Raw genomic sequence first — 26,378 nt, 5'->3', positions numbered from 1 at the left:
CTGAATGACTTTTAAAAACTTACAGAAGGAAACGAAGAAAGTCATTAGGAAAGAAAAGAAGAATTATGAAAGGAAGTTGGCAATTAACATAAAAAAGGATACTAAGAGTTTTTTTTTAAATATATAAAGAGTAAAAGAGTGACATGGGTAAATATAGGACCGATTGAAAATGATGCTGGAGAAATTATAATGGGTAACAAAGAGATGGCAGAGGAACTAAATGAGTATTTTGCATCAGTCTTCACAGTGGAAGACATTAGCAACATACCTGATAGCCAGAGGTCTCAGGGAATAGAATTAGGTACAGTCAAGATTACTAGAGAGAAGGTGCTTGAGAAGCTAAATGGACTAAGAATGGATAAGTCCCCCGGACCAGATGAGGTGCACCCATGGGTTCTGAAGGAGGTGGCTTTGGAGATTGTGGAGGCATTGGAAATGATCCTCCAGGAATCAATAGACTCTGGCATGGTTCTGGAGGACTGGAAGGTCGCAAATGTAGTTCCGCTGATTAAGAAAGGAGGGAGGCAGCAAAAAGAAAATTACAGACCTATTAGTCTGACATCAGTAGTTGGAAAGTTTATTAGATTCGATCCTCAAGGACAAAGTTATGAAATACCTCGAGGTACATGACAAGATAGGCCCAAGCCAGCATGGCTTCATGAAGGGAAGATCCTGCCTCACCAACCTATTGGAATTTTTTGAGGTAATCTCAAATAAGATTGACGAGGGAGAGGTTGTGGATGTTGTGTATTTGGATTTTCAAAAGGCCTTCGATGAGGTGCCACATAAGAGGCTACTTAATAAGATGAGAGCCAATGGAATTACAGGAAATATATTGGAATGGGTGGAGCATTGGCTGATAGGCAGAAAGCAAAGGGTGGGAATAAGGGATCCTATTCTGATTGGTTGCCGGTTACTAGTGGTGTTCTGCACAGGTCGGTGTTGGGGCCGCTTCTTTTTACAATGTATATCGATGATTTAGATTATGGATTAAATGGTTTTGTGGCTATGTTTGCGGATGACACCAAGATAAGTGGAGGACCAAAAAGTGTTGAAGAAACAGAAAGGTTGCAGAGCGACTTGGTCAGTTTAGAAGAGTGAGCAAAGAAATGGCAGATGAGTTGCAATGTTGAGAAATGTGCAGTTGTACATTTTGGAAGAAGAACTAATCGGGCAGATTATTATTTAGATGGGGAGAAAATTCAAAAATCGGAAGTGCAAAGGGACTTGGGGGTCCTTGTGCAGGATACCCTGAAGGTTAACTACTAGGTTGGATCGGCAGTAAGGAAAGCGAATGCTATGTTGGCATTCATTTCAAGAGGAATAGTGTATATAAGAGTAAGGAAGTGTTGATGAGGCTCTATGGGGCACTGGTGAGACCTCATTTGGAATACTGTGTGCAGTTTTGGGCACCCTATCTTAGAAGGGATGTACTGATGTTGGAGAGAGTTCAGAGAAGATTTACGAGGTTGATTCCTGGAATGCAGGGGCTAACATATGAGGAACGTTTGTTGGCTCTTGGACTATTCAGTACAGTATAGAAGAATGAGAGGGGATCTCATAGAAACATTTTGAATGTTGAAAGGGTTGGACAGAGTAGATGTGGAAAGGCTGCTTCCCTTGGTGGGTGAGTCCAGGACAAGAGGCCACAGTCTTAGAATTAGAGAGTACCCATTTAAAACAGAGATGAGGAGACATTTTTTTTAGCCAAAGGGTTGTGGATTTATGGAATTCGTTGCCACATACAGCTGTGGAGGCCCGATCATTGAGGGTGCTTAAGCAGGAGATTGATAGGTATCTAATTAGTCAGGGTATCAAGGGATATGAGGAAAAAGCCGGAAATTGGAACTAGATGGGAGAGTAGTTTAGCTCATGGTGGAGTGGCGGAGCAGACTCAATGGGCCGAATAGCCTACTTCTGCTCCTTTGTCTTGTGATCTTGATCGAAACATGCTCAGTGGCTAAGCAATACTGTGTTGATGCTGGTGTCCCACATTACCACCACCTTTTGCTCCTCAGCTAAAGATAGTAAAATATCCTCTAATATTGTGTCAAATGAATCATGCTCTTCAATACATCCCTACTTTTGCCTCACCATTCCCTGTGGTGGTGCATTCCACCTTCAAACACTGTCTGCCTGAAGACATTTCTTTGCAATTTCCTCACTGACTTATTGTGACTTACGAATATTTGTCCACTGACATTATGTTCGCATTACTTAGTTTCTGATTTGGTGTAACAGATTTAAGTCAACACTTGTATTTAATTAACTTTTTTCTTCCCCAGTGTCTAGTGAATCTTCACATTCTAATAAAGCCCTAACAGACAAACATGCATATATGCACATAATTCTGTCTGCAACTTTGTGTTTGAGATGCATTGCATTGGCAATCTGTGTTCTTTATTATCAGTCTGAAATATCATGCGCCTTGTACATGAGATGACGAGAAATGCAAACAAAAAATTACATTTTTCAGCTATATAGTGTGTACTATGTTTGCTTAGGACTTTCCTTGTACATTTCAACCTTATTCAAAGTTTGGAAAATTAGCTTCAAGAAAATTTCTTGGATCTTTCTTCAGCAAAAAAACAAATTATTGAATATAGAAGATGGGCACCTATCTCTTGATTATTTAGCTTCATATTTCAGTGAAAGTACTTAAGCAATTTACTTAAGAGTGCACAGGAAATTTTCCCACAGTCATAACTCTTCTTTCTATATACAGTACTGAGCAAAAGTCTTAGGCACATTAAAAATTCTGTAAAGTGAGCAGGCTTTAGAAAAGTTAAATGAGAAGTTACTAAATATCAAAGAAAAACTATAAAGAGCAGTAAACAGTAAAAAAACTAAATTAAATCTATATTTGGTGTGACCACTCTTTGCCTTTAAAACTGCATCAGTTCTGTTAGGTACACTGTCATGCAGTTTTATAAGAAAATTGGATGGCTGGTTGTTTCAAGCATCTTGGAGAACTTGGCACTGTTCGTCTGCAGACTTTGGCTGTCTTGTTTGATTCTGTCTCTCCAGCTAGTCCCAGACAGCCTCGATGTTGAGACCTGGGCTCTGTAGAGGCCATACCATCTGCCACAGAACTCCATGTTCTTCTTTTCACTGAAGATAGTTCATTATGAACTTGGCCCAGCGTTTTGGGTCATTGTCCTGCAACAGAATAAAGTTGTGACTGATCAGACACCTCCCTGATGGTATTGCATGATGGATGAGAATCTGCTTGTACTTCTCAGCATTGAGGATTCCATTAATTCTGATCAGATCACCAACTGCTTTTGGAGAAATGCAGTTCTGCGCCTGCAGGGAACCTTCACGGTGCTTCACTATTAGGTCCAAACACTCATCCATGTAGCGCTCTCCTGCTCTTCCACAGACAAACTTCCTCCTGTTTCATTCAAAAATGTGAAATTTTGAGTTGTCTGTCCAGAGCACTTGCTGCCATTGTTCAGCACCCCAGTCCTTGCATTTTTGTGCATAGGCGAGACTCATGGCTTTGTTTCCACTTCACAGAAATGCTTTCTTTGGCAAAAACTCCTCCATAAAGACCACTTCTGATAAGACTTCTCCGGACTGTAGAGGGGGCATACTTGAGTTCCATTGGTTTCTCTGAGTTCAGAGCTGATAGCAGTACTGGTGTTCTTCCAATTTAGAAGGGACGTCAGTTTGATGTATCTCTTTTCTGCAGTTTCCATGTCCAACCACTGCATTTCCAGTCCTCAATTTTGCCTTTTTCTTTGTGCTTCTTCAGAAGAGATTGGTCAGCACATCTTGAAACTCCTGTCTACTGTGAAATGTCTGCTTGGAAGAAACCTTGCGGATACAGGATGACCAGCTTGTGTCTCGTTGCTATGTTCACTCTTACCATGATGTAGGAATTTATGATATGAAGATTAAACTGTCACATTTGCCACATCCTCACATTTTAGATCAGTTGTCCTTTGCCCAATTTGATTCCTTCTACACCCATTTGGGTTTCAGTTAATCAGTTTAGTTCATTCAACTTGTTATATAATTGATCATCAGCATCCTGTTTGATATCTTTTTTTAATCATGCACTGGGCTGTATACTAATTTGAAAAGTGGTATATTACTTAGCATGTTACATTCTTTTACAAAATACAAAAAAAATCTAACTTTAAAATTTTTGGAAAATGATTGTTTCGAAATCTAAAATTTACTCTTTTCTACTGACATACTAATGCAGAAGACAAAAAAAACATTTAAAGCAAAATTTATATAAAGCATCTAGGAAACCTAAGACTTTTGCACAGAAAACAACAGGAATTCTGCAGATGCTGGAAATTCAAGCAACATACATCAAAGTTGCTGGTGAATGCAGCAGGCCAAGCTGCATCTCTAGGAAGAGGTGCAGTCGACTGCACCTCTTCCTACAGATGCTGCTTGGCCTGCTGCGTTCACCAGCAACTTTGACTTTTGCACAGTGCTTTATATCTTGAATAGAAAAATGTGTTTTGCAAAAGAAAAGGTAGGAATAAATAATATTTTGCAAATATTAACACAGTTTTCATTGCTAAAGGATTTGGATGCAAAACATTTTATAGCTCTGTCTGGACTATTGAGCAAAGTTAGCTGCTCTATCAGTGTGCATAAGGTTCCCCACAATATGTACAAAAGTTCTAATGTCATATGTTCATGCATGTATACAAGTACAGAGGTAGAATATCATTCAACAATGTATTTACTATTGAGCACATCTATACAGAGCATTGTCTCAGGAAAACCGTATCTATCATCAGGGACCCCCAACACCCAGGTCACACGCTCTTCTCGCTACTGCCATCAGGAAGAAGGTACAGATGCCTCGAGTCACACCACTAGGTTCAGGAACAGTTATTATCCTTCAACCATCAGGCACTTGAATCAAAGGAGAAAACTTCATTCAGTTTCATTTACTACATCACTGAACTGTTTCCACAACCTATGGACTACCTTTCAAGGACTTTTCACTTCACATTCTTGATATTTCTTTCTTATTTATTTATTATTATTTTTTCTTTTTGTATTTGCACAGATTGTTGTCTTTTGCATGCTGATTGAACGCTGAGTTGGTGTGGTCTTTCATTGATTCTATTATGCTTATTGTTCTATTATAGATTTATTCACTATGCAGGCGAGAAGATGAATCTCAGGGTTGTATATTCTGACATATGTATTTTGATAATAAATTTACTTTGAACTTTAAATGTGGGATGTATTAATAACTGTACCGTAAACCTTAATTCTGGAATTCTGTTAATGGAATCAAACTTTATAAACTGAGTGAAATGGTTATGATGTTAAAAATTGTGTTTATCAGGTGCATCAGAAAACTAATTTCTACTCTGAAGTTTTTAGTATAAATCTTTTTGATACATTTGCTGTTTTCAAACATCTTGTTCTTGGTATCTAGCTAATTAGTTGTATTCATCCTCTTAGATTGGAGATGATATATTTTGTGCGGGTCAGATTGGATTGGTCCCATGCACCATGCAGCTTATCACAGGAGGTATCGAGGCTGAAGCCATACTGTCTCTAAGCCATGTCCAGAAAATTCTTGAAGCAATGAAAAGTGGAACAAAATTAAGCAATGTCTTGCTGGCAAACTGTTATGTCACAGACAAGAAATATATCTCTGTCGTTCAAAATGTCTGGCAAAAGGCATTAAAGGGACACATAGAGGAGGTAAGAATTGGTATTCCTGTGATTCTTCCACTTGCAAAGTAGTACTCTGAAACAATTCTAAATTTAACTTAAAACCATTTGCATTTAATATTATTAAAACAAGTCAAATGGCCAAAGCCTAAATCTCAAAATAATTAATTTACTTTGATAGTTCTTTATTAATTAAAGATAGAAAAAATCTTTAGTAATTGTTTTCAGTTGCATCTAATGAAGAATACTGTTTACAGGAAAAAGGAGATAAATGGTCCAGAGATTGAAATCTGTAATGCATGAAAATTATCATAATTTTGCTGTGATCTTATAATTTTAATACAATTCTTAAAGGTTTCAGACTGTAGATTTGCAGTGTTCTAGGTCCATGAAAAGTTGTTTAGAAATAAAAGATAATATTTTGTGAACTGCATTTGAAATCACATAAGCATGTTAAGAATTTTTGCTTTAGATGCTCATTTGAAATTAGCACTTGTTTTTTCAGATTGATTCCTGATTTCCCACCTTATTTGTGTGGTTGTTCTGTTCTTTCTAGTTTTCTATCAGAAAGACCATGAAGAGACTAGGATTTTCATAATGGCGGGTTCTTAATGACTAATTTGTGAGACTGGATGTCTTTATTTCTTCCCCCTCCCCAATATAATATCTAATGCTTTCACACTATGTTAATGTGCAGTTAAATTCAGGGTCTATTATTTTTCCTGTCTGAAACCGAATGAGTTTAAAATACATTTAAAGCTGAGAACCTCGCTTAAATCCTGAGCACTAAAGCCTAATGTTCTACAACTAATGTGATGCCTTGGGGCAATTTTAAAGGTTTCTTTCATTTTAAACTGTGACTCCAAGTCACATCTCATCTGCTAAACTGGAAGTTAAGTTCTAATATTGATCTATGCCAGCAGACCATCGAAAATTATCAGAATCACATTTGCTCAGGTTTTAGTGTGAGACAAGTTCCTCGGGGTATAACATTTAGCCTTGGTATTTTTGATACTGGAAATGAAACAGGGAAATAGTTTGTTCATTCTTACACCTTCATTTAAGCACAAGTATTAGATCTGTTCTTAAAAAGGAAAATTATTCAGTGCATATAACAGGATAAATTGAGAAACCATTCCTCATTGTGGTTCAATTTTGTTTATATCCAGTTAAGATGGGTTCCTGGTTTCAGTATCTTAATATCCTTTCATTCACAATTTCCTTATGTCATGGAAGGAGACTATCTGCATGTTAAGTCTATGCTGGTTTTCACAGTAGTCACATTTATCCTCACTTCTTTCCTTATAATTCCATTCTCACTTACGTGCCCCTTAACCACTCCCTAATCCTTTTACTACCCACTTATACAAGGGATAATTTATTCTTGCCACCTCACCTATCATCCAGGCCTTGGTGGAAGTATTTGTAGAAAATGGAGCGCTCAGGAAAATGCATGCTCTTACTGCAAGAATATGTAGACTCCACACAGACAACCGGAGAACAGGAACAGACCTGGGTTGTTGGAGCTGTGTATTTCAGGATCAAATAAGTTCTACAGTTCAGGAACCCTTGAGCAGAATGCGAATTAGTTCTGCCTTCATTCACTGAAACCCAAAAGAGCAACATTTAATTTTTGAATTTCATAATATGGGTAGATGAGAGATAATGCATGCTACAAAAAAGATGTGTGTGTCCTTTGAATTCATTTAAAATTCATGTGGCTCCTTATTAAATAGTCAGCAAGGACATATCTTTGAAACTGCTTTCAGTTTTCATGCCTTCCCTTCAGCAGCAATTATAGTTCTACTCTCTCAGCAACAGTAGAACATACAGTAAATATTGTTCTATTAACTTTCATGACTATGTTGGCTGCAGATTTCACATCTCATGTTAGTATTTCACTTGCTGACTTATTCCATGCTCCAGCATGTGCTCCCAGAGATTTTCCACATAATATTTTTCTGCACTTCAGATTTGGTTGGCAGATGCAAAATGACTACATAACAAGCTGTTGGCCACAAAGGTGCAAGCAAAATTTAGAAGATTGGTGGTACTGTTTGTCCCAAAATGAGTGAAGAAATTACTAAGGCATTTAGAAGCATGTTCTAGGCTAAACTCCATGAGTGCATTTTTACATAGATCACCATTAATCTGAATCTGCTACATATATGGAGAGATTAATTTACGCTGACGGTTTCAAACCATTGAAATAAACTGTAAATGTCATATTACAGGTCAAGAAGTGGAGATTAGATATTGATGCACAGAAACTTGTGCTAAATTGATGCTCCCCATAGAGCCTTTCCATTTTCTTCCATTGCATTGGGGATGATATTTTATAATGCATAATACATGCAAAAGGTTGTCCTTATGAATGCCTCGTGGTCCTTCTGAACAGTTGAGCATAGTTACCAGTCATAATTACATGGCATTTACGTGTGTAAATTCACTGGCATAATGTGCTGTGGATTCAGCTGATTCTTAATTCAGCTATTCGAAACAAAAACACAATTGCAAGTTGTGTAACTGTAATATTGCAGATATCAGGACAGATGAGGGAGTGGACTCCGTGCCTCACTGCAGACTTCACAGAGCACAGAAACAGGTCTTGCTGCCTATCTAGTCCATGCTGGCCTGGGCTTCTGCCTAGTCCTGTCTATCTGCACCCATACCATAGCCTTGCAGACCACCCTCAACCATGTAACTATCCAACCTATTCAGAATCAGGTTAATATCACTGGCACAGGTCATGAAATATGTTATTTTGCAACGTATGTTGTTATTTGTAAATATTGCAATTGAACCCGCATCTCCAACTTCTGCTGGCAGCTCATTCCGCTGTGATACCACCTCTGAGTGAAGTAAGTTGCCCTTTAGATTCCCCTTAAATATTTCACCATTCACCTATGACCTCTAGTTCTCGTCTCACCAACATGAAGGGAAAAATCTGCATCCATTCACCCCATCTATACCCCTTATGATTTTGTTATACCTCTAAGAGATCTCCCCTCGCTTTCCCATGCTCCAGGGAATAAAGTCCTAACCTATTTAACCCCTACAACTCAGGTCCTCAAGTCCCAGAAACATCCTTCTAAGTTTTCTTTGCACTCTTTTGAGCTTAGTGATATGGCAGCAGAGGGGACTTGGCAAGGTATGGAGTAGTTGGAAAACACCTCCCACACCCCACTTACACAACAGGAAATTGAAGGGGTGTTAGTTGTAAATTGCAGAGAAAAAGAATCACTACTGACAATCACCTCCACAATGGCAGAGTAGGGACTGTCCCCTTAATCAACATCTGTGTGGGTCGTCATCCCGTTTTGTAAGGCCTACTGTCCTGGCCGGAGCACATACTGTTTCTTCATCACAATTGCAATTGCATGATTTCACATTACAGCTACAATACCAAGCCCGTGACTGATGTCACCCCAGGGGCCTTCTTGTGAAGGCACATCACGTAAAAGGAAGAAAATGTTATATTTTGCATTAGTTGCACTCAGTTGTGCTGATTGCATTTAGCAACCAAATTTATGCTATTGCTTATTTGTACCATATACTTGAAAAGTTATTGGCTGATGATTGAGGTTACTTGACCGTTGAAGTACACCAGCAATAAAAACAAGACTGCTGATTTTGCATTATTCCAAATCGTGAATTAGTTTTATGATGTACTGTATGAGTCCCCACCTGCAACCTTGACCAGTATGTTGATAATCTTAAGTTTGCACTATAGTTAGTTTGAATGTGAAATCTCCAGATGCTGACGATTGCGACTTTCACTATTATATTACATTACAATCATTTTGCAAGCTGCAAGCTGCAAACTACTTCGCTGCAATGTGAGAATTGATGTAGGTTCACCTTTTGAAGCTGAGTACTTTATGATATTCTATAATTATTAAAAGCATAGTTGAATCAGGCATTTTCCATTGCACTAAAACATAAAGTTAGTTGATAATTGACCTTTCAGCTAATTAGAATGCACTTGCACTTTGAAGACTCAATCATTATTACCCAATTAACAATACTTTTCAAAATCAATAAATCTCAAACAAATGTAATCAATTCTAATCCTTCTGCAATACACAGCTTGGTGATTAATGCCACTGTCATCACTGCCAGAAAGTTGCCTGGAAACTGAATGCAGCAACACAACTGGGGACCTAAACACATTTACATGACACTGAAAGTGGAATGTAATTTCTTCCAAAGCCATTTATGTGATCAGATAACATTACTTATTTGCAATTTTGCAGTCATCAAATAGGTATAGAATAGTTAAAGCTTATCTACCTTTATTAATTCATACTTTTGAATTTTACAAGTGGCCTAACTCTTCTAGATAATTAAAGTTGCAGTGGACCGGATAAAAAATGCCAATTATGCATCCCTACTGTATTTTTGAAATAATACCTCCCCATGTTCTGTAATTCAGCTTGTTAATTTTCAATAATTTGGTTAGACAAAATGAAAAATCTTCCATAGAAATGAAGAGTGCCTTATTTGCATTTATGCAAAACTTCACTCACCCCAGAAGATGATTGAACCTTTAAAAAATGTTGCTAATAATTTGATCCTAATTCACTTCTAAAAGATTATTGATTTTGACCATATTTTGGGACTGAAGATGGTCTTTGGAATAGAGGTCTATGTCCCAATGCTACATACATCCAGACGATAAAAATATCTTTACAATATTTTGTTAGCACGCATAATTAATTGTACACACCGGATAGTTACCAGGGTGCAACTAGGATCAAAGTTTCTCGGTTGAAATGTCACCCATCCTAGTTAATCTGAATCAGAAAATGCATTAAAAAGTCTTGCAGTGAAAAAAATTGTTCATAAAAATATTTGAGTTGTTGAAGATGTATGTTGTGTGTTTTTGTTTGATTTTTCTGACCAGCCGTATAAGCATTTATTTTCTGCACATTATTGTCCCTGTACTGAGAAAGCAGGTTAGGACAGGTGGACATGGAGTTGCATGCAGGCTAGAACAGGTAAGAATTGCAAATTCCCTTGTTTTTGAGCTTAATTCTCTTCAAAGAGGAGGTTCTGAGCTGCCCACAGGGACTTCCTTAGTTACAAATGTCCTGACTTCACACAAATTCTCCCATAGATGTTTAAAGCAGTTTTCAGGCTGATAATAATTACAATAATAAGAAAATGTTTCATGGTATTCATAGATTAATTATGGTAGCACTTGGATGATTATTAAATGGAACGGAAGAATTGTAGCAAGTGTATTTGGAGCAAAATGATTTTGGTAGCTACAGAAAGTCAAAGAAATGAAGCTTATGGATGGTTGTCAAGAATGGAAACCTTATATATCTAGGATGAACCTTCAGTTTGCAGAGTTTTCTGCATTCTGGAGTGGTACTTAGTAAAAAACGAGCTGAATAGAATTAATCTTACCGAATGTTTACACCACCCTATCATCTGAACATACCATAAAATCAAAGAGACATGTTTCTGATGTTCAGACTGGCATGAGAATGGTATAGAAAGATGTAAATGTGACTTAGTTTCAAATTTATGAAGTATGATTTACATTACAACTATAAACCCAAGCTATCAAAAATCTTTAATTGTTGCCTTTCTATGCAGGCTAATTTTCTGTATTAATTGAAAGGGCAATTAAGAATCTGTGTACTTCCCCAATTAGTTTCAGCCTCATGTATGGAATTTCTCTTGGGTTTATTGTATGCCAATTATTTTCTGTAACTGGTCATAAATGCACTTCAAGGTTTGCTTCACGGTTGAGTAGTTTCTATGATTGATATAAAATTAGAGCCACTATGTTTATATTTTCAAATCAGTCCTGCAGCTCACTGTACTAAAAATCCAAGCATTGTCCTTCAGCAATAGAATGTAGAAATGGAAACATTGATGTGCTGCTTCCAGTAGGATCACAAATGTAAACCTGCCTTAGATGCCTTCTCAGAGTCAGTGTTATGAGTGGTTGCTGCAATTTCTCCATTTACACCAACATTTAGCATTTCTTGCCATTTAAAAATACACTAATAATTTATTCTTTCTATCAAATGCCCAGCTTCATATTTTCTCACATTATACTCACATCTCTCATCTACTTGCTTGACATATTTACAAATTGTTTGCATCCTACATGCAGCTCACTTTACCACCTGACTTTGGATCAGCAGAAAACCTGAATGTGATATGAATTTCAGTTGTGTGTACCTGAGGTCCCAGACTAAACCCAATGACATTTTGTTAGTCTACCAACCTGAAAATAATCCTTGTAATGTTTTGTTTTAGTCTTTCAATCATTTCTCTACCCATGCAAAAATATGAACTCAACCTCAGAACCTTCGTCAACATTTATTTAAAATTTTGCCACATACCTTTTGAAAATCTATATAGATAGGTAGCTATTTTCACTGCTACCCTGCTTATTTACCACAAAGTAGAATCCTTAAAATATCTATTGAGTTATCAGAATCTAATGCTTTACTGCATTTCCTGACATAAAACTGTGTTGACTTTATCTGATCATATGGCCATGTTCCAGGTACCCTGTTACGATCTTTTGTTAAAATGGACCTAATATTTTCCTGCACACGGTGTATTATTGATATTTTGTTTCATTTGCACAGGATGTTGGTAGGACCACAGCTGGAATACAATGTACAGTTTTCGTCCCCTTATTATGAAGTGTGTTTATTTTAATGTAAGGAGTTGTACCGTTTAGCCTACAGTATAATAAGGGACTAATTTATGTTTTAGTAACACGTCATTGAATGCGCTATTAAGTGCATATTGAGCATGCGCTATTAGGTGTGTATTGATCTGTACGTGTGTGCCGATTCTGGTTTCTGAAAGTAAAGAACCATGAACCTTAGCTCCCGTCTCCAGCACTTTTATTAATTGCATTGGTGTGGAGCCAGGCTACATACACAATAAATTGGCGACGAGATTAATGAACCTACAGCTTATCGGAACGCTGGGTTTTAGTTGATAACGACACTCGGAGGAAGAGCGCAAGGAACAAGCCGAGGAGCGGGAGAAGGAGTCAGAGCAAGGCCACGAGTCCGAAAGGAAGCAGGAGCACAGCCGGAGTTGGGAACATCAGGAGACCAAGAGACACAACCGCAGCACATCCAGGAGAGACCACAGCCAGTGCTGACCCCCAGGGGCTGAGGGTCTGCCTGCCCAGAAGGGAGATAAAAAGGAACGACACATGCATCTAGACGGAGTGTGCTTGTGGCGCTAGCAAAAAGGACATGTGAGTCAAAAAGAAAACAAGGGGAAAACGGGGCTAAATTAACATAACAAAGATGGCGATGATTAGAACCATTACAGCATTTGATAGTGGCATTGAAGACTGGGCAATTTACATTGAAAGAGTGGAGTTATATTGTGATGCTAATGATGTTAATGATGAAAAGAAAGCCAGTGTCTTACACAGTGTTATGGGAGCAAAAACATACAGCGTGCTACAGAGTTTGTTAACTCCTGAAAACAATAAGTTCAAGCAAATAGTAGACACTCTCCAACAGCATTTAAACACCAAACCACTGGTCATTGCTGAAAGATTTAAATTTCACAATCGGAATCAGAGCAAAAATGAAAGCATTTCTGAAATTTGTGCTGAATTGCGCAAATTATCAGAACATTGTCAATTTAGAGCTGGTCTGTCGGACGCATTGAGGGACAGGTTAGTGTGTGGCATGCACTGTGAAACCACACAGAAGAAGCTTCTGTGTGAAAGAGACCTTACATTTGAGAAAGTGCTGATCATTGCAATATCATGGGAAATAGCAGCACGGGGTGCTTCAGAGATACAACAAAAATCTCTGGAATATGCTACAAATAAAATGTCACTGAATAGAAATGAAGGAAAGAAATGTTACCGTTGTGGGGACATGTCACATGACCCTGAGGACTGTTGGTTTAAAGACAAAGAATGCAGAAACTGGCAAACAGGGCCACATTGGCAGAGTATGCAAAGCTAGTAAACAGCAGAAAAAGGACAAAATACAGAGAAACAAGAAACCCCAGAAAGAAAAACACAACAATGTGCACAAAATGGAAGAAAGTAGTTCTGATGAAAACGACTCAGATGAAAGTGAATTGTCTTGTCTGCAACTTCACAGCGTGAAAGAGACAGATGATCGAAGAGTAATAAGGATCACTCCACAAGTGGCAGGCGTGAGACTGAAAATGGAGTTGGACACAGGCTCAGCTTTAACAGTGATCTCTGTACATGACTACAAATGACTATTTTTACACATACCTCTGAAACGAACTAAACTTCTACTAAAGACTTACACAGGACAGAAAGTGCGTCCCAAAGGCAAAATTAAAGAGACAGTGACCTACAGAGACAAAACACAGCAGCTTAACCTCAATGTACTGAAAAATGGGATGTGAATGGCTCAGGAAAATCCAGTTGGATTGGCACACAGTCAAGGCACTAGATGTGTCAACAAAGGAGTGTTGCTCGGCGGGCAAGATGCACACAGCTCTTCTCTCACCCATTGCCGACTATTACAACATCGAGGAGGAGCTAGACACCGTCAGCGATGAGGATGAACGCAATACAGGTGTCCCCCGCTTTTCGAACATTCGCTTTACGAAACCTCACTGTTACAAAAGACCTACATTAGTACCCTATTTTCGCTTTCAGAAGGTGTTTTCACTGTGACGAAAAAAAATTCAGCGCGCGATAAAAAATCAGTGCACAAAAAAAATCAGCGCGTGATAAAAGGCAGCACGCTCCGAGCAGCCGCTCTCCCCCGGATTCTCGCCAGCATTGCTTAAACACGGGCCTGTGAGCAGCCGTTTGCAGGATGAATTCTATGGTATCGGAAAAGCCTGAAAGAGCTTGTAAGGGTGTCACACTTACGATAAAACTAAACATAATTAAGCGTTTTGATCTGGTGAACGAAGTAAGGACAACATGAGTTTGGCTTGTGGAAGCTGACGAAGATGATGTTGAAGAGGTTTTGGCATCCCATCCCCAAGAACTGACAGATGAAGAGCTGATGCAATTGAAAGAAAAAAGGATAACAATCGAAACCGAATGAGTAATGATAAAGTACGACTTTAATTTTGAAAGGGTACGTTGGTTTAGGGGAGATTTGCAGGATGGTTTGAGTCCTTATTAAAGAACTGTGTGATAGAAAAATACGCGAGGCTCAGCAGTCAAGCAAGCCTTCCACATCAGCCACAGCAGACGACGAACCTCGACCTTCGACATCGAGGCAGGCAGTCAAGATGAGCTGCCTGCTCTAATGGAAGCAGGCGACGAGATGACACCCCAGTGTCCCACCACCCCAACCCCCAGGCCACGGACAGATACCAATTTGCGGAGAATGCAAATGGAAATCGGCACTGATCTGGGCCGACAATTATGGGCGGCACCTAATTAATTAGCATGTTTGTTTCGGCTTTTTTCTTAAAGATATGCTGTGTACCTCCCGGCTACTGCTGGACCCCTGTGTTCTTCACGGCAATGTATCGCTCAGCGGCCTGGAGGGTGGGGGGGCCACTGCACCACCCAAACACCGACGACTCAGTCTAACACACCATCATCAGTGTGCTCGGCGCTGTCCCGATTCCCGTAAGTGATACTACACTGTACATACATTATTTCTATTTTATATCAGCTGTGTATTTTAACGTGTTATTTAGTATGATTTGGCAGCTTCATAGTTTAAAGATTACTGGAGAGCGCTAGCGTATGTTTTTGCCAACAGCGCTTGCGTGAGATTTTCTGTCGACGGCACGCGTGAGATTTTCGCTCCGGAGAACAGTTCAGTAATGATTGTGGAAAAGTATTTCTACTTTATATAGGCTGTGTATTTATCATATTATTCCTGCTTTTACTGTATGTTACTGTTATTTTAAGTTTGATGTGTTATTTGGCAAGATTTGGTAGGTTATTTTTGGGTCTGCGAACGCTCACAAGATTTTCCCATATAAATAAATGGTAATTGCTTCTTCGCTTTACGACATTTCGGCTTACGAACTGTTTCATAGGAACGCTGTACCTTCGGATGGCAGGGGAAACCTGTATCCATGGCCGTGACTTGGATGAAGATACAAAGGATGCAAGGGAGACAGATATTGCCAATAAGCAGGATGATGAAAACTACTTCTAAGTAAAAGAGCAGATGTACCAGGAGAAATTGACATCTCTCAAAAGACAGCTACAACAGTTACAGGAAGGCACTTTGCAGGAGTATCAGAAAAGGATGAAGAAACTAGATCAACAATACAGGGAAAGAATATGAAATGTAGAGGTTTTTCTGCAACTGGAGACAGAACAAATGGAAAGGAATTATATTAAAGAGATGAAAGCAGCAGTGAAGGAATTTGAAGATAAAAGGATTGAGTTAGAAGAAAAGAAAAAGATGATTGAGAATGAGAGGCTAACAATGGAACTCACAGGAGAGTCTATGGAGGTAATGCCAATAATAACTAGAAAACTAAGGAGGAGACCTAATGACCCTGTTCCAATTACAGACAAAAGACGAAAACCTGCACAGTTAAATTACTTGTTAACAGATGAACAGATAATTGAAGTTTTGCGAACTCTCAATAAGCTTAAATCTCCGAAAAGACCAGCATCTCCGTCTTCTCTTGAGCATCTTCCCAGCACTCCTGCTGAATCACCAGCACAAGGATATGAAGCACGAATAGAAGATGGAAAATTATATTACAATAAGAGATGGTATCATAAAGGTCAAGCTATCTATTTGGAATCTAAGGAGAATATGAAGATTAGCTGTATAATTAGCTCAGCTGGAACAAATGAGATATGGGTAAGGAAGACAAGTGATAGCACAAAGATGCGTATATGTCAAGGACAGCTGCACAGAGGAGGCTTCATTATACGGAGGCGATCTGCTGCCTAGAACTCTTAAAGTTGGAGGTACACATCTTCTTAACTCCCTATCCTCAGAGGTCAACTTTTCATGACTTTTATATGGAAATCTGTATTAAAACAAATAGGTTTATTGACAGACGTTACCCGGAGAGGCAGAGAAGACCCCCCCCCCAGAGACTTGAGTTATAAGTGGGTCTTAGACCAGAAGTTAAAAAAAAGGCTTGTTATAATTTGATATTATTATGTTACTTTGTTCTTATTTGATATTAAGTTACTAAGTAAACAAATAGTAGGTGTTTGTATGTTGAGGGTAAACATATTTGTTTAGCATAGTGCTCCAGTTGATCCACTACTAAAATAAAAGGTGAGGAGTATACCGTATAACCTACAGTATACAAGGGACTACTTTATGTTTTAGTAACATGTCGTTGAATGCGTTATTAGGCGCATATTGAGCATTTGCTATTAGGTGCGTATTGATCTGTACATATGTGCCAAGTTCGGTTTCTGCCAGTAAAGAACCATGAACCTTAGCTCCCGTCTCCAGCGTTTTTATTAATTGCATTGTTGTGTAGCCAGGCCACATACACAACAGGAGTATTCCAGCCTGCATCAATGTTTGGAACTATGATGTTGTGACTATTACAGGCATGATTATCAGAGCGACAGAACTGGCAGCTCAGCGTTCCAGGATGTTTATGTTTTAGACACGATAGAGAAGGTGGTAAAAGAGAATGAGGTGTCACATTGCTAATCAGAAAGAATGCCATAGCTGCATTCAAAGAGATCATGCCAGAGGTCTCATCCACTGAGACATTACCCTCTGTCAGATTGTATATGAGGACATGTATGTACTTTGATAATAAGTTTACTTTGAACTTTGAATATTACTCTTCACAGTGAGTAGTGAATCAATTACTGTGGAATTATCTGCCCAGGGAAGCAGTTGAGGCTACATCATCAAATACATTTAAGACCCTCTGCCTACTATGGGCAAGCCAGGTCTAAATCCAAATGGTTAATTCACCAAGGATCCCATGCATCCTAATCTTCTGGATGAGCTCCCATAAGGAACCTTGTCAAACACCTTGTCTACGTCTACAGCTCTAATCAGAATCAGAATCAGTTTTAGTATCACCGGCATGTGACGTGAAATTTGTTAACTTAGCAGCAGCAGTTTAATGCAACACATAATCTAGGAGAGAAATAAAAAATAATAATAATAATAAATAAAATAAAACATACATAATAAATAAATAATGTATATTGAATATTTTTTTTAATGTGCAAAAACAGAAATACTGCATATCAAAAAAAGTGAGGTAGTGTCCAAAGCTTCAATGTGCATTTAGGAATTGGATGAGAGAGGGGAAGAAGCTGTTCCTGAATCGCTCAGTGTGTGCCTTCAGGCTTATCTCCTACCTTCATCAATCACCCTAGTCACCTCATCACAAAACTCATTCAAGTTAATAATATACATCTTGCCCCGCACAAAACCACTCTGGCTCTCCCTAATTAGGCCATGGTTTTCGACTTGCTCATAAATCCTATCCCCAGGAATTCTCTCCAGCTACTTCCCTACCACTGATTTGAGACTCATAGGTCTATAGTTTCCAGGATTATCCTCGGTTCCCTTCTTGAATGATGGAACAAAATTAGGTAATTACCAGTCTTCCAGGACCTCACCTATGGCTAGAGAGGACACAAATATATTGGTCAAGGCCCCAGCAACCTCTTCTCTTGCCTCTCAATAACGAGGAGCATACCCAATCAGGCCCTGGGGACATCCACTTTAATGCTCTTTAAAAGAACCAACACTATTTCCGCCTTTACCCCAAAATGCCCTAGCATATCAGTACATCAGACTGATCTCCCTGACCTCCACATCCTTCTCCTTGGTAAATACTGATGTAAAGTACTCATTAAGGACCACATCTGCATCCAAGCTAATGTTCTCCCCTTTTGTTCGAGTGCCCCTACCCTCTCCTTAGTTGTCCTCTTTCACTTGATGTACATATGTATAGACTGCCTTGGGATTCTCTTTAATTTCACTTGCCAAGGACTTTTCATGGCCCCTCTTGGCTTTCCTAGTTCTCTTCTTGAGTTCTTTTTTTTTACTTATTTACAATCCTCAAGAGCTCTGTTTGTTTCTAGCTTCATTAGCTGTGCATTATATTCCTTTTTGACTAAATTCATTACCTCTGTCAACATCCAAAGTTCTCTTACCTTGTTATCCTTGTCCTTCCTTCTGACTGAGCATACCTGTCCTCTACTCTGTGCAGTTGGTCTTTAAACACCCTCCACATGTCAGATGTGGACTTATCCAAAACCAGATGTTCCCAATTAGTTCCTGCCTAATACTCTCATACTTTGCCTGCTCCAGTTTAATACTCTCCTGCAAGATGCATACTTATTCTTATCTATAGCTATGTTAAAACTTAATGAGTTGTAGTCACTGTTCTCTAACTGCTCACCCTCTGAAAGTCACCTGGCCAGGCTCATTACCACACACCTCTCATTGGACTATCCTACATATTGATTAAAGAAGCCCTCCGCAATGCACCTAACAAATTCTGCCCCATCTGAATCTCTTATACTCAGAAGGCCCCCATTTATATCAGGGAATTCAAAATCAGAATCAGGTTTAATATCACCAGAATATGCCATGAAATTTGTTGTTTTGTGGCAGCAGTATATTGCAATACATAGTAATCAAAACTATAATTTATAATAAGTATACATAAAAAATAAATTAAATAGGTAATACAAAAAGGGAAAAATAATACTGAGGAAGTGTCCATGGGTTCATTATCCATTCAGAAATCTGATGTCAAAGGGAAAGAAGCTGTTCCTGAAATTTTACTTTCAACCTCAATTCTGAAATTCTATATAAAAACTAGAATGCAGCAGTATTGATTGTCAGTGAGGAGATGTTATTTCCGATCTGTACAGACTGTGGTCTCCCAGTGAAGAAGTCAAGGATCCAGTTGCAAAGGGAGGTATAGAAGCCCAGGTTTTGGACCATTTTGATTAGGACTGATGGTATGATTGCTTTGAACGTTGAGCTGTCATCAATAAACTGCAACCTGACTTAAATATTACTATTGCCTATGTGATCCAAGGTCGAGTGGAGAGCCAGAGAGATTGCAACTGCTGTAGACCTATTGTGGCAGTCGGCAGGCTGCAGAGGGTCCAGGTCCTTGCTTAGACAGGTGTTGATTCCAGCTATGGCCAATCCCTCAAAGCACTTTATCACAGTAAATGTAAGTGTGACTGGCCAACAGTCATTGAGGCTCTTCTTAGGCACTGGTATGATTGTTGCCCTTTTGAAGCAGTTGGGAAACTCTGATTCCAGCAATGAGAAATTGAAGATTTCCTTGAACTCCACTCCTGCCAGTTGGTTGGCACAGGTTTTCAGAGCCCTACCAGGTATAATATCAGAGTCTGATGGCTTGCGAGGGTTCACCCTCTTGAAAGAAGTTCTGACGTAGGTGTCCGAGACAGAAATCACACGTCACCAGATGTGCAGGAATTTAGATAGATGTAGTTCTATTCTCCCTTTCTTTCTTTCTTTTTAAATCTTTTTATTGAGTAAGTATACAAAAAAGGTAAGCCATATAAACATTAATACAATGTTAAAGTATAATAAAATTCCAAAAGATAACAATACCAAAAAGAAAATACTACAAACAATGTAATTTAAGCATAAGAAACCAAGATAACATAATAGTATACTAGATTTTATATATATCAATGGAAAAAAAGAAAAAAAAACCCCAAAAAAAAAAAAAACCCACCGTGCAACTAACTAAAAGCAAAGCAAAGCAATGGGCTAACTTGAAACCAAACAGAGTTAAACTTAAAATCACGTCCTCAATCCCGACCTCCATTAAAACAGTGAAGAGAAAACAAGAAGGGTAAATATTACATTAAATGAAAATATCGAATAAAAGGTCCCCAAATCTGTTCAAATTTAAATGAAGAATCATAAAGGTTACTTCTAATTTTCTCCAGATTCAAACATAAAATCGTCTGAGAAAACCAAAAAAAGGTAGTTGGAGCATTAAGCTCTTTCCAATGTTGTAAAATACATCTTTTCGCCATTAAAGTAAGAAATGCAATCATTCTACGGGCTGAAGGGGAAAGATTACTAGAAATTTTAGGTAGTCCAAAGATAGCAGTAATAGGGTGAGGAGAGATATCTATATTTAATACCTTAGAAATAATATTGAAAATATCTCTCCAAAAAGTTTCCAAAGTAGGGCAAGACCAAAACATATGAGTTAAAGAGGCTATCTGCCCCGAACATCTATCACAGAAAGGATTAATATGCGAGTAAAAACGCGCTAACTTATCTTTGGACATATGTGCTCTATGAACCACTTTAAATTGAATTAGGGAATGTTTAGCACAAATAGAGGAAGTATTAACTAATTGTAAAATCTGCCCCCAATCATCCACAGAAATGGTAAGCCCCAATTCCTGTTCCCAATCTACCCTAATCTTATCAAATGGAGCTTTCCTAAGTTTCATAATAATATTATAAATCATAGCCGATGCACCTTTCTGACATGGATTAAGGTTAATTATCGAATCTAAAATATATATAGGAGGAAGCATTGGAAAGGAAGTAAGTATAGTACTTAGGAAATTTCTAACTTGTAAATATCTAAAAAAATGTATTCTTGATAAGTTATATTTATTAGATAATTGTTCAAAAGACATAAGGGAACCATCTAAAAATAAATCCAAAAACCGTAAAATACCCTTAGTCTTCCAAGTTTGAAAAGCGCGATCCGTAAAAGAGGGAGGAAAAAATATGTTACCTAAAATAGGAATCGCTAACCCGAATTGATTAAGATCAAAAAATTTTCTGAATTGAAACCAAATGCGCAAAGCATATTTAACTATCGGGTTAGAGACCTGCTTAAGACGTTTCGAATCAAAAGGAAGAGAGGAACCTAAAATAGAACCAAGTGTATAACCCTGAACAGATTGTAATTCCAATGCTACCCATTTAGGAATAAATAGTATGTCCCGGTCAAGTAACCAAAATTTCATATGTCGAATATTAATAGCCCAATAATAAAATCTAAAGTTAGGTAATGCTAAACCTCCATCTCTCTTAGCTTTCTGTAAATGTATTTTACCCAGTCTCGGATTCTTGTTCTGCCAAATAAATGAAGAAATTTTAGAGTCAACTTTATCAAAAAAAGATTTAGGAACGAAAATTGGTAATGCCTGAAACACATATAAAAATTTTGGCAAAAAAAACATCTTAACTGCATTAATACGACCAATCAAAGTTAAATATAAGGGAAACCATTTAGATGAAAGTTGAGTAATATGGTCTATTAATGGTAAAAAGTTAGTCTTAAATAAATCTTTATGTTTACAAGTAATTTTAATCCCAAGATATGAAAAGTAATTATTAATCAATTTAAATGGAAATTTATAATATAAGGGAAGATGTTTATTAATCGGAAAAAGTTCACTCTTACTAAGATTTAATTTATAACCTGAGAAAAGACCAAATTGTGCTAATAACTCTAAAACAGCAGGAATGGATCTCTCAGGATTAGAAATATATAAAAGTAAATCATCAGCATAGAGTGATAATTTATGGGACTTTAATCCCCGAGTTATCCCAGTAATATTTAAAGATTCTCGAATAGCAATTGCAAGAGGTTCTAATGCAATATCAAATAATAGGGGACTAAGAGGACAGCCTTGTCGAGTACCACGAAAGAGAGGAAAAAAAGGTGAGTTTAAGGAGTTAGTACGAACCGAGGCTACAGGGGAGTAATATAACAGTTTAATCCAGGATATAAATTTCAAGCTAAAATTAAACATTTCAAGCACCTTAAATAAATAAGGCCATTCTACTCTATCAAAAGCTTTCTCGGCATCTAAAGAAATAACATATTCTCCCTTTCAAAGCATGCCTAAAAGGCACTGAGCTCGTTTGGGAGTGAAGTATTTCCTGCCATTCATGATGATAAGTTTTGCTTTGTAGGAAGTAATGGCCTACAAGCACTGCCAGAGTTGATGTGCATCTGATTTTGTCTCTAGTGTCAATTGCAATTGTTTTTTCACTCTTAAGGTAGCCTTCTGTGGCTGTACCTGTACATCTTATGTTGTTCTGGATCACCCGTCTTGAATGCCACAGATACAGCCTTCAGCAGACCACTAATCACTGGGTTCATCCGAAGTGTGGGTGTGAGATGGCACAAAAAGTGTTCTTGTATATCCTGTTTTTTAATCTCCTCAAAAGAATTCCAATTGATTTGTCAAGCAAAATTTCCCTTTGAGAAACCATGGTAACTTTGGCCTATTTTATCATGTACCTCATCCTTAATAATAGATTCCAGCATCCTCCCAACTACTGAAGTCAGGCTAACTGGCCAATAATTTCCTTTCTTCTTCCTCCCTCCATTTACTGGGCATGGTGCAGGAATGACAGAAATTTATACCAAGTCAGTCCGGGACCGATGTGAACTAACTCTGCAGAAACAGAATTATTATCTATGAATTAGAGTATATGTTGTGAAATTCTTCTTTTTCAATTTCCCACTCTGCCCTCACCTCTTTCTCTTCTCTTCACTTTCCTATCACCTCCCCTGGCGCACCTCCCCCTTTTCTAGTTTTCAAGAACCATTCTAGCATCTAGTGATTCTTCAGAAATCATTATTAATGCCTCCACAATCTCCTTAGCCACCTCTTTCAGAACCCTCAGGTGAATTCCATCTGGTCCAGCTGACTTATCTACCTTCAGGCTTTTCAGCTCCCTAAGGACCTCGTCCTTAGTAATAGCAATGACATAAGAACATAAGAAATAGGAGCAGGAGTAAGCCATCCGGCCCATTGAGCCTGCCCCACCATTCAATAAGATCATGGTTGATCTGTCCATAAACTCAGCTCCATCTATCTCTGCCTTTTCCCCATAACCCTTAATTCCCCTGCTATGTAAAAACCTATCTAACTGTATCTTAAATATATTTAGTGAAGAAACTTCAACTGCTTCCCTGGGCAGAGAATTCCACAGATTCACCACTCTCTGGGAAAAACAGTTTATCCTCATCTCCGTCCTAAATCATCTCCCCTAAATCTTGAGGCAATGTCCCCTAGTTCTAGTCTCGCCTACCAATGAAAACAACTTTCCTGCCTCTATCTTATCTATCGCTTTCAAAATTTTGTATGTTTCTATAAGCTCCCCTCTCATTCTTCTACCCCCTTACACACTCACACTTCTAGCTCGAAGATTAACACAAAATACTTCTTGGGTTCCTCTGCCATTTCTTTGTCCTGCATTACTACTTCTCCAGCGTAATTTTCTAGCAGTTTGATACTTTCTCTCGCCTCTCTTTTACTCCTTGTATATCTGAAAAATACTTTTCAACCTCTCTTTTGTGTTATGAGCTAGTTTACCTTCATATTTCATCTTTTAACTTCTAATAGAGACAAGGGAGGTTCAGTGGATGTTGTTCATATGGATTTTCAGAAGGCCTTTGACAAAGTGCCACACGTGAGGCTGCTTAACAAAATAAATAATATTAATAGCCCATGGTATTATGGGAAGGTGTACTAGAATGGATAGACGATTGGCTGACTGGCAGGATGCAAAGAATGGGAATAAAGGAAGACTTTTCTGATTAGCTGCTGGTGACTACTGGATTTTGGCAGGGGTCTGTATTGGGACAGCACCTTTTCACATTGTACAGTATGTTCAATGATTTGGATGACTGAATTGATAGCTTTGTAGCTAAGTGTGTGGATGATATGAAGATAGGTGGAAGGGCAGGTAGTGTTGAAGAAGCAGGGTGTCTGCAGAAAGACTTAAACTGATTGGGGGAAATAGGCAAAGAAGTGGCAGATGGAATATAATGTAGGGAAGTACATATTCCCTGGTGCAGGATTCCCTAAAAGTTAACTTGCAGGTTGAGGCAGTGAAAGACAAATGCAATGTTAGCATTCATTTCGAGAGGACTAGAATACAAAAGTAACGACGTAATCCTGAGGACTTATAAGGCATTGGTCAGACCACAATTGGCATATTGTGAGCAGTTTTGGGCCCCTTATCTAAGGAAGAATGTACTGGCATTGCTGCGAATCCAGAGAAGCTTCATGAGAATAATCCGAAGAATGAAAGGTTAACATATATGGAGTGCTTGATGGCTCTGGGCCCATACTTGCTGGAGCTGAGAAGAATGCGGGGGCATCTCATTGAAACCAATAGAAGATTGAAAGGTCCTGACAGGGTGGATGTGGAGAAGATGGTTCCTTTAGTGTGGGAGTCTAGGACCAGAGGACATAGCCTCAGAATAGAAGCATGTCCCAATAGAGCAGAGATGAGGAGGAATTTCTATTGCGGTGGTGAATTTGTGGAATTGTTTGCCACAGAAGGCTGAGGTGGCCAAGTCTTTGGGTGTATGTAGGGCAGAGTTTGATAGGTTCTTGATTATTCAGGGCATCGAAGGCTATGCGGAGAAGGCAGAAGAATGGTGTTGAGGGGGATCATAAATCAGCCATGATGGAATGGCAGAGCAGACTCGATGGGCTGAATAGCCTAATTCTGCTCCTAGGTCTTAAGGTCTTATGATCTGAGATGTCCTGCCTTAACATTGAAGGGTGAAGCCATCCAGCTGCAGCACTGCGTTCAAAATGGTGGAGGATAGCCAGGTTTCCATGAAGCAAAATACCTAGCAGGCCCTAGTGTCCCTACAGTACAGCAATCTTGCTCTGAGGTCTTAAATGTTATTTTCCAGAGATTCTACATTCACCAGATGAATACTTGGGATTTTGGGTCTAATGCCTCTGCGTTTCAATCTTACCTGCAGCACACTTTTCTCACTTACTTTTTCTTAAAGGAAAACTGCAGTTGCAACCCGAGTCTGCAGTCCAGGATCTGTCAATTTTGAGTATCGATAGATTTTTTAAAATGTGTTAAAACAAAGTTGCTTACATAAATACCCATGGCTGTGACTGTGCATTTCAGCTGAACGGGAATATATCATGGTCCTGTTGGAGTTGCGAGCAACAAGTTGCCCCTTATCAGTGCCATCTTGAAGTCCCCTATGATAGCAACTCTATTGTTTTTACACATTTTCTTAATCTGCCTGCATATCTGTTACTTAATGCCCTAGTGTATATTGGGGAGTGTGGGGGCAGTCTGTAGTACAATGTGATCAGAGTGATTTCACCCTTCCTATTTTTGAGTTCTACCCATATCGAGTCAGTGGACAATCCTTCCATTATGTCCCCTCTGAGTGCCACTGTGATATTGTACCTGATTAGTAGTACCTCTCTCCCATCTCTTTATCTATCTTTTCTAAAACATGGAAACCTTGGGATATTAAGCACTCGTTCCAGTTCTTCTCTCAACCAAGTCCCTGTAATGGCCACAACGTTGTAGTTCCATGTGCTGATCTGTGCTCTGCGTTCATCACCTTTACCTATAATATTCCGAGCATTAAGATACATACACTTCAAAGTATTCATCCCATTGAATCTATTACTTTGCTTTTGCCTGTTTTTACTGCCCTGACAACCATCTGTGTCTCCGTCCCTCCACTTTCTGACGTGGCTGGAGACCTGTGTCCTGTCAATCGGCAGGCATATCTACAGTTCTGACATTCAGCGACATTTAAAACCTGTTAAAATTAAAGTAATTGTTTCAGAAAGGGATTAAATTGTTTTGATGAAGTTAACAAAAACACATACAGACTTAGAAATGTATTTTAAAAAGGAAGAAGACATGGTAGAGAAAAATCCTTTGGTGACCACTCTAAAGAAGCTGTCCCAGATCCCAAAACAGGTCTGACTTGGCAAGGAATCTTAGAGGCAATCTTTCCACCCTCTTTGC

General features: G+C 38.6%; 1 protein-coding gene across 3 annotated transcripts in view; it reads left to right on the top strand.

The window, feature by feature from the left end:
* dph6 (diphthamine biosynthesis 6) overlaps window positions 1-26,378 on the top strand; it is a 300,181-nt gene that overhangs the window by 187,439 nt on the left and 86,364 nt on the right. For 2 of the 3 annotated variants that reach the window (XR_010018318.1, XM_063050727.1), the window contains exon 13: window positions 5,446-5,691. Coding sequence is in view for 2 of the 3 variants with exons in the window: in XM_063050727.1 (XP_062906797.1) it covers window positions 5,446-5,691 (246 nt within the window). In the remaining variant the exon portion in view is untranslated. Of the gene's footprint in view, window positions 1-5,445; window positions 5,692-15,088; window positions 15,248-26,378 lie in introns of all 3 variants that reach the window. The other variant, XM_063050738.1, reaches the window with a different exon arrangement.

Source organism: Mobula hypostoma, chromosome 1, assembly GCF_963921235.1.
Source record: "Mobula hypostoma chromosome 1, sMobHyp1.1, whole genome shotgun sequence".
In the NCBI taxonomy this organism is placed as follows: Eukaryota; Metazoa; Chordata; class Chondrichthyes; order Myliobatiformes; family Myliobatidae; genus Mobula; species Mobula hypostoma.
This window is presented reverse-complemented; position numbering and strand designations above follow the sequence as displayed.